The sequence below is a fragment of the Onychostoma macrolepis genome, chromosome 07, assembly GCF_012432095.1.
Source record: "Onychostoma macrolepis isolate SWU-2019 chromosome 07, ASM1243209v1, whole genome shotgun sequence".
Lineage (NCBI taxonomy): Eukaryota > Metazoa > Chordata > Actinopteri > Cypriniformes > Cyprinidae > Onychostoma > Onychostoma macrolepis.
Window position 1 is genome coordinate 34,638,649 of NC_081161.1, and position 12,414 is coordinate 34,651,062.

At 37.8% G+C, this 12,414-nt stretch overlaps 1 protein-coding gene across 1 annotated transcript in view; it reads right to left on the minus strand.

The window, feature by feature from the left end:
- The window catches only part of svep1 (sushi, von Willebrand factor type A, EGF and pentraxin domain containing 1), a 63,566-nt gene that overhangs the window by 23,334 nt on the left and 27,818 nt on the right, over positions 1-12,414 (minus strand). Inside the window, 12 exon segments of the mRNA XM_058782397.1 lie at positions 19-216; positions 549-654; positions 787-908; positions 1,078-1,269; positions 1,492-1,623; positions 4,561-4,668; positions 4,807-4,936; positions 5,021-5,139; positions 6,886-7,080; positions 8,812-8,991; positions 9,855-10,034; positions 10,175-10,333. Coding sequence (XP_058638380.1) covers positions 19-216; positions 549-654; positions 787-908; positions 1,078-1,269; positions 1,492-1,623; positions 4,561-4,668; positions 4,807-4,936; positions 5,021-5,139; positions 6,886-7,080; positions 8,812-8,991; positions 9,855-10,034; positions 10,175-10,333 — 1,821 coding nt within the window.

Below are 12,414 nucleotides of genomic sequence, written 5' to 3' on the forward strand. Positions count from 1 at the left end.
TAGTTGATATTTCTCTACCTGTGATGTTGAAATGGATTTGTATCTTTTGCTCTCTGGTAGGGCCAGTGATTTTACGATGGCGTTTGGTCCTCATGTGATAGCCATGCTGTGATGAGCCATCTTGCTGCAAGTGGTGCTCTGGAGCAAAACCAGTCTCAAAATATGCATAGTCCTGGCCATTCTGAGAGCCCCAATTACTGCCCCATCCTCCAGGACCTGAGGAGAAGAAAAAAAGAAATGACAGTTTATGACAAATTGAATCTATAAGAAAATAATGTAAAAATAAATGCAAGAAAAAATAGATAGTTTAATTGTTTTAAAAACAATCAAGCAATTTTAAAAACAATCTTATCAGTGAAGATTAATGTTTAATATATTTTATTTTATTTTCATTTCAATTAGTAATTAATCTAGCAATCTTCAACTTACATTCATTTATTTTTTTAAGTTTTGTTTTTGTTGACTATTACTTTATTTAATTTCAGCTTTATTTCAATTACCAAAAACAATAATAACACAGCCTATTGAAAAGGCATGCCATTATTTACCAATAGCAAATCCATTTGGATAATCATAGTTGTACTCCAGACACTGTCCAGGTAAAGTCATTTCCAGTTTGCAGGTAACATTATCTCCACCGCAGATTTTAGGGACCTATGGGATTATGATTTTTTTTTTTTAATTAAAAGAAGAAAAAAACAAAACAATGAGGGATAACAACATATAATTCAAGTCATGTGGCCACAGTACATGTACATGTCTATATACTTGCATGTCAGATCTCACCATATCTTTAAGAACAGTTGAAAACTCCCCCGTGAAGGACTTTAGCATGTCAAGGTCATCACAGCGGGATGCTTTAAACAGCATCTCAAAGGGCTTAAAGCCATTGTTTGCAATTCTATTCACTGTAAATGAGAGATACATAGGAGACACATACAGAAACTCAAAGAAAAGCACAAAAATTTGTCTGTGCAGTGTCTAAGACAGTATATGTCTGAATCTCTAAGTGGAAAATACAAACAGTAGAGCAAAAATTAAATGGCAAATGTTGAGCAAGAGTGAAGCAATACTCACGGGAGCAATCAGGTCTGTCTGGTGAGCGGGGCGGCTCCCAGATTCCATTATTGGCACAAAAGTAACTGTGCACGGCATCCTGGGTGAGACTGTAACCCTGTCTGCATATCAGAGAGCAGTTTGTTCCCTCCTCTGTCTTGGCACATGAGAAATCCCCATTCACTGGCACGAATGGCTTCTCGCAGGTTGAACCTGAGGTTAGAAACAGCCTTTAGCGCCACTGAATTAATTCGTTTATTTAAATAGGAACAGTGTAATCTGGAAAAAAAAATTAAAAATCACAGCATTTAGCTTAACTGGCTAGACAGATCGAAAGTCCGATTATAGCAGAGTACTTTATTTCTTAAGTGTGGAATGACATTTCTTAATCAACAATGAGACAGTCCATGCAACGTCCATGCAAACATACAGTACCTTGTACGGTAATGATGAGTTCACAGGTGCGGTTGTTTCCAGAAGGGTCTGTGGCTGTGTAGTACACTAAAGTTTCTCCAACAGGAAATACATCTCCAGATGAGTGAGTACTAGAGATATTCAGATAGGCTCCTGAGAAGGAAAATTAAACAAATAAATTACTTAATACAGGCTAGGAAGCAGCACAGTATTGTATAGACAACCATTCAACAGTTTGGGGCCAGTAAGATTAAAAAAAAGAAAAAGTAATCCTTTTATTCAGAACAGATGCATTAAATTGATCAACAGCAACAGGTTTTCAATTAGTAGCATATTAGAATAATTTCTGAGGGATCATGTGACATTAGACTAGTGTAATGGCTGGTAAAATTCAGTTTTGCCATCACAGGAATAAATTGCATTTTAAAATTTATTAAATAAGAAACCAATTTCACAATATCACTTTTACTGCCTTGTTGAGCATAAAAGACTTTATTCAAAAAGATTTTAACATCTTACTGACCCCAAACTTTGGTACAGTAGTGAACACCTCATGTAATGTTATTTAAAATCAATATGTGCCTGTATATTTAATTTGCAAAAAAAAAAAAAATCTCTCTCTTTGCAGCTATAACCACTTGCAGAGCTTTGGGAATACTTTCTACTAGATGCTGGAACATGGCTGCAGGATTTGTTCCCATTCAGACAAAAGCGTGTCCAATTCATCCCAAAGGTGTTCAGTTGAGGCCAGGTCTGGGCTTTATGCAGGCCAGAGAAGTTCTTACACACCCGACTCAGTTATCAGTTTTTCTGCAGACTTTGTTTTGTGCACTAGGGTATCATCATGCTCGATCATAAAAGTGTCTTCCCCAAAATGTTGCAACAAATTTGGAAGCACACAATTCCCTAGAATGTCACTGTGTGGTGTAGTATTAAGATTTATCTTCACTTGAATTACTAGAATAGCTAAACCCGTTAATTAGAGGGGGGGTGTACACATACTATTGGCCATGTAGTGTATATACGCCTGCATCTGTTTGCAATATCACAGACAGATCGCTTTAGTTGTGCAATCTGGCATTAGCCAATAATGTAGCAGGTACTTTCACAGACATTACCACAGGGAGCAATGTGGAGCTCCACAAGGACTCGCTCTGGTCAACCACAAAGTCCTACAAAGGGTGCTATGCTACTGTACTGCTCCTCATGAGGCCTGGGAATAATAGGCCTTGGTGCCAGAGGAGAGTAATTGCTAGATTGTTTAATGACACAGAACTAAGGGTGCTACACTGCGGTCAGACAATAGAGTCTTTCAAGGATCATATACACTCCACACACTCAAAGACACACATGCTTATTTGAGTGCACATATCAGTAGCCACAACTGTAATGAAACCTTCACACATATATCTACTAAAATAAGGTTTTGTGACCACACTGAGGCTGCTTGTCGACGTCACACCACACTACTCCAACGTCAGCATGTTTTGTTTTTCCATGCCCACACCCTGACGCTGGTTTATATTTAGAACAGACAAAACTCCCTCCAAAACCCGGCAGACCCAGACATTTGTCAGACAGTTTGGAATAGCCCTGGAACTTCTCTCTGGAAAAGTGTGTGTGTGTCTGTGTATTCACGTCTGAACTGGTTAAGAACAAATTGAATTATCTTGTGGAATCTGCAGTGCATTTGCAGTTGCACAAATGAATTTGTGTTTTCTTATCTTGTTTTATTCTAGCACAACAACTGTGGTTAACTCCATACTCCATAACCACTGTATCATAAACTTCATTTCTTTCTTTGTTCACTGTATTTGCAGTAGTATATAACTAAAGTCATTTTACCTGTCCAAGACCAAAATCCTGACTCTGATCCTTATCGCTGCTTAAGGTGCCAAACCAATAAATATTTTTTGTAGGAAACATTTCCTTCCCAGGGTTCTTAAAATGTTCATAAATCAAACCATTTCCATTCCTTGCAGCTACTAAAAGTTCATTCAACCTCCACAGGTGTCCTGAATCGAAGCCTCTCTGTGATGATTCTACCAAACGTAAAATCCTGAGGATTCATTTTCTCACGCACGAGATTCAAGATCATTCCAGTAAGGCCTACAATTTCCTGGACCTGTTTACTATTTTACCTGAACATTAAAAAAAGTATAAACATGGCCTAACAATTGACATTGTTCCTCTATTTGCTGTCTATATTTATTAAAAAAAGCAAACAACAGCACGCACATCTATCTCAAATGGGTGCTCGACTAAAAAACAAGTAGAAGCATATTGAAGATGCAAAGTCGGCAACACCTAAGCTCCAAAAGTATCAAAGAAAAATTTATTATTAAAAATTCACATAGAGTGTAACGTTTCGAGCACACAGGCTCTTCATCAGACAAATGAGCAACACTGATATGCCTCCATTTATACATGTGAACAAAAGGTCACATGACCTAACACAATATAACCAATATAATAATGATAATAATGAATAAACCAAAATAACCGCAGTCAAAAAGAAAAAACAACAACAACAACAACAAAGAACTATGCAAAATAACAAAATACAATTCTCGATACACAATACAACAACATTAATTAATACCTGCCTACATACATAAATTCAACCAATACCATCAAAACCTTTATTGGAGCTGTATAAAAAGCCACATAATTGGATAGGCATTCCATATTTAAAGAAATGGACGAATATCAAAATCCTCATTTAAACCTCTCGGGAACAAAGTATCTAATGTAAAAATCCAAAAGGCCTCACGTTGTAAAAGTAATTTATTAATGTCACCACCGCGCCGTGGACACTTAACTACCTCTATTCCTATGTACTGAAGAGTGGAAACGGAATGTCTCGAGTTTGAAAAAGTCTGTCTATATTTATTAAAATAGTAAAAGATCATGTTAGATGATTTGAGTACGACTGAATTTATATTCACGAGTACCCTTTCTCCTATTTAAAGGAGTGACTGATGAAATCATTTGCGAGAAAACATGCAGCCTAACTTTAAATTCTGCTTAATGCATCTTTAAACACTTTTTTGTCTTTTCCACGCTCTTAAAAATTCAACTTGTATTTACCAGAATTGTCTGAAAACTGAGGTTCTTCCCAGTATACTGCAGTTTTTTTCCCAGTGGCTTTAAAGGTGGGTGGAGATCGACACCTGTCAATCAAGGGTGGTTCCGTATCTAAGAGAACGGAGTATAGAACAAAGCAATTGTACTGCAAAAGGCAAAAAATAATATATTATAGTGCTTTGGCAAAAACAGAACATTTAAATAAGACCATGTAAATTACTATCAGTTGTAGATGGAATCCAACCTCACCAACTACAGTAACAGTGAAAGAGCAGTTGGCCTTGTTTCCTGTGCGGTCGGTTGCTGTGTATGTTATGAGCTCAGTTCCTATAGGGAAAGGCTGCATGGGGTTTAGAACAGGGGTCACCTGCACCACAACCTGAGGAAGAAAGAGAATACACAAAACCTGTGCCTCTGATTCAAAATGGAAAATAAAAAATTAAAGAGCTGATGTAAAACTCACCTCATCTCCAGAATTGTCCCCAAGCATGGGTGCACTCAAACTGATGTTAGCTGACCTCTGATGTTCATCTGTCTCCGTGATGACATCACCAGGACACTGAATCCATGGAGGCTCTATATCTACAGAGGAGAAAATCAGTTCAGGGCTCGAAAGTCTCCATAACGTCAACCCCATTACCAATTACTGATGTAAACACGCCATGATGTCACTCATTACCTCTAGCTATCTCATCTTTAATCATATGCTCTATATAAAACATCTGTAATGTAAAAAGTCATCCTTTTGGAGTGGAACTTAAAAAAAAAAAAAAGTCTAAATAGTTAATGCAAAAATGAAAACTCACTATTTACTCATTCTCGTGTTATTTTCTTTTATGATATATATATATATATTCTTTTTCTGATGTGTTTAAGTTTGGCAAAAATCCAGTCATACAGCACAGATTTAAAAAAAAATGTTTGCATATCTACAGCATAGAAGAAGAAAAAAGCCCATCCTGTTAGTGGCAAAAACCAAAAAAACATAGTTACTCAAGAAGAAAGCTGTTAATGTTAATGTCATACTGTCTGACATGTTGGGGTCAAGCAGGAGAAACTGTTATTAAACCTTTAAAATCTCTTTATAAACAGACTTTAAAAACTCTGGACAAAAAGCCTACCCAATATCACCACTGTAGGGTCTTGGAGAAATACAATTTTCTGAGCTTTGATAATTTTTGACTTTTCTCAAATTTGTGTATGGTATATAAATTTTAAATGGTTTGGCCCCTTCTATACTTCGTGATTTTGTGCATTTTTGCTCTACAGTCTCTGTAAGATCTACTAGATCAACATCTACTAGTGATTGTGTTGTTCCTTTTCGTCATTCTGCCTTTGGGTTATCGTCTTTCTCAGTGAAAGCTGTTATTCACGGGACACTCTACCAGAAGACATAAGGATGTGCACATCTATTGACATGTTTAAATTAAAACTAAAATCGTATTTAAAATCAACTCAAATCTGTAAGCACTGACACGGTTATGGTTTAACTGAACGTTATCTTTACACTTCTTTTTTGGCTCTGATAGGATGTGTATAAGTATTACTGAGGTGTATCATTATCTCATGCAGCTCAGAGTATAACATGCTAATCTCTATCCAAGCCAAAAAAATACTTCACTGGTACAGTAAAAGGGCCAAAAGAGAACAAAAATGAAAGTTCTGTCTTGATTTCCTCACCCTCACATCGTTCTAAACCCATATGTCTATTCCTTTAAAGATACGATACTAGAATCATGTTAAGTCTATGTGCATAGAGCATTTGTTGGTGTTGCTGTGTTGACAGCTATTGACTGACTATTAATATTACATCCAGCTTGGAGTAGAGCTTATTAATCACACAGCCTCTGCTGTCCCTCCAAGCTAAACAAATACTTTATCATTAGACTAATAGGTCCTAGAAAGAACCTGGATCAGATGCAAACACTCTGTCTTCTGTCCTAATCTCTATAGACACTGATGAGCCACAAACTCACATAAATACAGAAAAAACAATCTCTCCTCTCATCAGTAAATCTTAGAGGTTCAGAAGTGAAGGCCAAAACTAATTGATCCTTTGGTTGGTTCCAGCTTGGAGGGGCAGTTTTGATGTTTTATGATCTTGGAACTCTTTAGTTTTACACAATGGTGCAGCTTTGTTTGACGATCTTCCACTTATTCTGTTCTTCATCATCTTAAGGTTTTGCAGCAACAAATTTAATGCACCTGTTTTACTGGCAGCACATCTGTCCCACTGCAACACATCATTTTACAGCAGAACAAACAGGGAGGTTTCGTGCAAAACATAATATTGTTTGTCATTATAAACACAAACCGAAAACAAATCACCTGTACAGGTTGCTTTATGTAGATTGTCACTCCAGTTTCCAGAAGGCAGACATCTGACTTCAGAGTTACCGATGAGACTGTAACCACGAGGACAGGTTAACTGACACGACGCTCCGGTCCCGACCTCATTCTCCCCACAGGCAGGGGGTGACAAACTGATATGCTTCAAAGTAACAATCGGAGGACAGCGCACCTCTTAGAAAGAGAGAAAGAAAAGGAAACACAGTCAAACATAAACAACAAGCATTTTCCACAAAGATAAATCAAAAGAATGAGAGTGAGAGAGAGCGTGCAAAAATATCTCCAGAAAGGGAAATGTAAGAGCGGTTGTTGACCACGCTTGACATTCTTGGAAACAACCTCAACACACGCACACTCGCACAAACAAATGACTTTCAATCTGACATCTGGATCACCCTGTACTGCCAAAGCGAGAGAGAATGATGAGCACAGAAAGAAATCAAGTGAAAGAATTACAGCAAAGACAGGAAAACATGTCATACAACTTCAATGGGCCAAATGCATTGTTGGAAAATCAGGCCAAACAATCCAACTACAAAGATCGAAGAAATCGAGAAAAGCAAAGCAATGCTGACTGACAGTAGGTAGAGGGATGGACAGATCAAAAAACACAGTTACTCAAGAAGCAAGTTGTTAAAAGCTATAAAAGAGTATTTTGACTTGCCATGCTCACAGATGCCTTTTGCTTTTATATGGGAAGCCAAGCATAAGGTGTCTGTAGGCCGAGCTGGGTAATAACTGGTTCAATCAGATTCTAAAAACTAGCTATTCGTAATTAGATTAAATTACATTTCAAAATACTCATAATCAGACTACAGTTACTTTTTTTATTGATTAAATGATTACAAATTATTCACATAGGAGCAATAAATTATTCGTAATTTATTATTCTCCTTAATTCCTCTTTTTCATCTTTTACATGTTCCTTTCTAAAATAACCTACACATGACATGGAGGTAAACAAATAAAACATTTCATCTTTTGGGTAAGTGTTCTACTTTGTGGTTTATGGGTAAAAACTGGATGCCACAGCTGACTTTGTGTAGCTGACTACACAAAATATATGTGATTACAGTTTGAATTTAGCAGAACGATGAGTCTTGCTGTGCACTAATTCTGCACAACTATCATTTAAAGAGAGTTTTTATTTTCAGAAATAAAATTACACTCAAATAAAAACTTTTGTATACAACTCAATTGCACATAAGGTAGTTTTCATAAAAATGTGTCTTCATGACATATTTATTTAAACACATATATAATAAACTGTAATTAATCTCTCTCTAGTGTTTTTATAGCAAATTGTGAACACTGGATAACTTTACAGAGGTAAACGCAACGTTAAGTTTTACTTGACGTCTTTCTTTCGGTTGAACTGCTGATTGAGCTATTTGAGCGAAGCTGTACTTTTTCTTTTAACATACCTTCTAATGTTCATTTGTTTCGTTTCACACTATAACTTGTATTAAAGCGGCGCTCTGCATTGCCGCTTGAACAGAAGCTGCTACAGTTATCTGTCGTGCCACATTTAAGATTGTCAAAGCGGCATTTATTGTTTGAATTGTGTGATAAAATGTACAGGATTTGAAAGCTGAGGCTTTGTTTCAGAAGTAAGAAAGCACAAAGCTTTTTGTGATAATTGGATTGGAGGCGCATTACAAATGTTTTCTGAAGGGAAAACTGTGGTTTGAAAAACCCCTGGTTTGAACTGCAGGTGGTCCATAGGGTCAAATAGAGCCATTATTATTGTTTTAGCCTGTACAGCTTGTAGTCCCTTCATGAATCTGTTTTCACTACAAAGAGGTAGGTCACTACTTATGTAGGTTTTTCAGTTTTTCCATCAATTTGCAGCCAATTTATCCCTATATAAACACATGATACACACACAAAGAGCTGCGATCTTACCGACACACCGGGGCTGTGGTCCACTCCACTGCGAGTTGGCCAGACAGGTGAGTCTGGCTCTGCCCTGCAGCCTATAGCCCTGTTCACAGCGAACCAAACACTCCAGCCTATAGGGGGTGGTCCGCTCACTGCAGTTCAGTACCCCATGACGCGGAGGAGAGAGATCTGGGCAAGAGCGAACTATGGGAAAATACCACACACACCAGACAGGGGTTAGAGCATCACACAGAAGGTTTGGTCCTATGTTATTAAAACTTTGCTGTATTGGACAAACTTTAAATGATTCCATGGAACGACACTGAGCTAAAATGGACAGCTGGGAGAGAAAAAATAATGGAAAAGATGGACAGACTAGAGAAGAAGAGAGATTTTAAGAGCAAACAGGAGGGAAAAGAGAAAATGCTTGAGAAGAGGGTGGCTGGTAGCTAAGTCTGTGGTTAGGACTTTGAAACCTGTAATTTAATTCCAAACAAAGAAAAACCAAAATATTGTTATTTCAGGCCTGAGGTCACAAGAAAGGGAACTCTTAACAGGTCAACTTGCACACATGCATCTGTTTGAGTGTGTGTTTTGGTTTGTGTGTGTGTATGTAGGTGCATATACATATTGTATTCATTTGTTCAAGTGTGTAAGCACTCACATAGTTGGCAAAGCATTAGAGTTTACTTTCCAGCTATCTAAACACACATGAACTCAGAGCGCTGCAGGCCGACAGGCAGAGAAATGGCTTTATGAGCCCCTCTGCACACACGCATACATACTCAAAGGCTGCAGTATATTAGTGTTTCTGGGGGTGATGAAACATATGGGGTGACTAAAGGCCCTTTGAGCTTCCAATTCTGTAACACATAAACTGACAATAAAACCAATATGTTTTCCGCTTAGATGGAATTAGAGGCAAAAAAAATAACACACAAGAGCGGGCAGTGGGCAAGCTAACGAAAGAAAAAGTGAAACAAAAGGAAAAGAAAAAAGTTATGAATAAATCAGTTTGTGTCCCCTTTCCAGGACCGGTGATGTCATCACATCCAGGTGTGTCTTACCTCTGCAGCTGGGCTGAACTCCTGACCAGGTCCCGTCTGGCTGACAGAGTCTGATTCCGTCTCCCTGCAGGTCAAAGCCTGTGAGACAGCGCACCCCACATGCAGAGTTAAACTGATTATTACACACATTCTGGATGAAGAAGCCATTCTCTGGAGGAGAGAGAACCGGACAGACCACCGCTGCAGTAGGGACAGCAAGAGAGCGGGAGAGTTAGAGGATTACATTTATTGTTTGAAAAGAGCACACATACAGACACATGTCTATAAACAGAAAAGTTAGCAGATGTATGTTTATAGATATAAAGCAGATAGATCAGCACCTTGGCATGTGTTGTTGTGTGGTCTGTAGCCTTCCATACACACACAGTCTGATACATCTGTACTCCCAGGTCTGGATGTGTGATGAGGGTCGGGGCAAAGAAGGCAGGTACTCACACCTCCAGAAACTGCTTCAGGTTTATATGTGCCAGATGGACAAGCTGAGAAAGAGAAAAAAAGTCAAATAAAAAGGTTAAAAGATAGCAATGATTTCATGAAATGGAAATTCACCAGAAACTCTATTTTCTAAATCTCATCTTATTGTGTGAACAATTTATCCATGTATACGTTTCATTTTTTGGACCTAATGAGGTTTAATCAAAATATCATAACTCAGTCTTACATTTAAACTAACGACATACGACTTTGCCAGACTTCACAAATCATTTTGCCCACTTAAACCCTGCCTCTTTCTTACAAGCTTGCATTAAGATCTGCCTCCATCCAATCAACTACTGAACCAAGTCCCTGATCTGATGCCACTTCCATGTCATTGTGAAGTAGAATTACTTTATTTCATCATAATGCAGATTTTACACAGCAACAACTCTGAGAATTGGAGAACCTCCAAATTCAGTTTCAAAATGAAATGCAACATTAGATCCACCTTTAACTTTGCTGTTGTCATGCTAATCAGCGTGCGTCTTGTTTTCTCCACATTTATTTGAAGTATAGCTAACTTTCAGGTTCTTTTACAACTTTCAATCCTTGGTGATTAGTAGTAGTGATTCATACTTTTAAATGTTTGTTTCAGTTAGTTTCAAACATAAAAACGTTCTAAATGTTTAATGACGCAATAAACTGTTTCCAGTGACCGTGATTCCTCTGGAAATTTATTTATGCCTCATTAAATGGACCTTTTTGTGGTATACATGCCACAATTAAATCGGCCCAATGGATTTGTCAAACACTAGACACAAACCCTTGTGATAAGATGCTGTGTCAGATAGCATGTTACTAAACTGAAAGACTCCCCAACACTAACTTTCCATTGCTTAAATAACACATACAGTATGTTTTGGAGGTTAAGACAGGATTCGTTAAATTCCTAGAGTATTTCTCAGGCTATTTAGAAAAGTAACTGATGTGTTTTTCACTGGAACAATTTTGGCTGAAATGCTTAAAAACCTCCCCACATAAGCTCATGTAAAATATCAAAGACATTTCACATGTGGAAGGAGAAACAACCCAGACACTCTTTATCAATAGCTGCTCTGTACAAGTCATCCAGACAACTTAACTTTGTCAAAGTGGAGAAAAACCACTTTGTTTGGACCTCAGTTTGAGATTAAATTAAGGTAATAGGACACTTCTTCCATCATTTTAAAAAGCAGTCACCTAATTTCTCCTCTCTCAGTCCATCTCTCATTAATTTCTTCAATGGTACCTACTGGCAGAAGTCATCTTGACAGACTGTCTGATCGATTTAACAACAAAACCCACATCTAACAAATTTCCCTTCGCAGGTGTTGTTTATATTAGTGACAGACTCCCGTTCATCATTAAGCTGACGGCTCAAGTGGCTAGTCAGACAACCACCGTTTTGTTTGACTAGTTACATAACATGTAATATGCAAGAGTAAAAGAGGTTTCATCTTAGCCTTCCTCCCAGTACCCTTGGCATCGTTTCTAATATTTCACATTTGGTCATTTTTCATGCAAATAACACCCAGCTGCTTCTGAAACAGTTGCAATACTGTGCTATTCTGAGTTTTGATGGGGGAGACAGTTTCTATAAACTGGTGCTGATGGGTGGCCATCCGCTCTGAAACACTAGGCCCAAAAAGACGACCGGTTGGGTACAGGGCAAAACGTCAGAAAGAAAGAAAAGCTAGCAAACACCAAGACACAAACAGACAAGCAGATGGTGGAATTTATGTAAGAAGAACTGAAATAAACAAAGAGAGACTGACAGTGAATCTGAGACAGGAAGAGAAAACTAAACAGACAGATGGCGAAAAAGAATGTAAGACAGGAATACAACCAAAACCAATGAAAAAAAGTGCATCTGTGCTCAAGTGAGAGAAACAGACATACAGATGGATAGATGGAATATGTTAGATAGAGGGAGAAATCAGAGAGCTGGAAAGATGGTGGGCTTCCTTTCTTAAAAATTGCTGGGAAAAAAATTGTTCAGCAACTGGTTATTAAATTTCCCCACCTTTACACACATGCCCTGATGTTTTAATGTGTCTATTGAAGACATTTTGTCGCTGATCCAAATAGCTTTTAGGAACTGTCT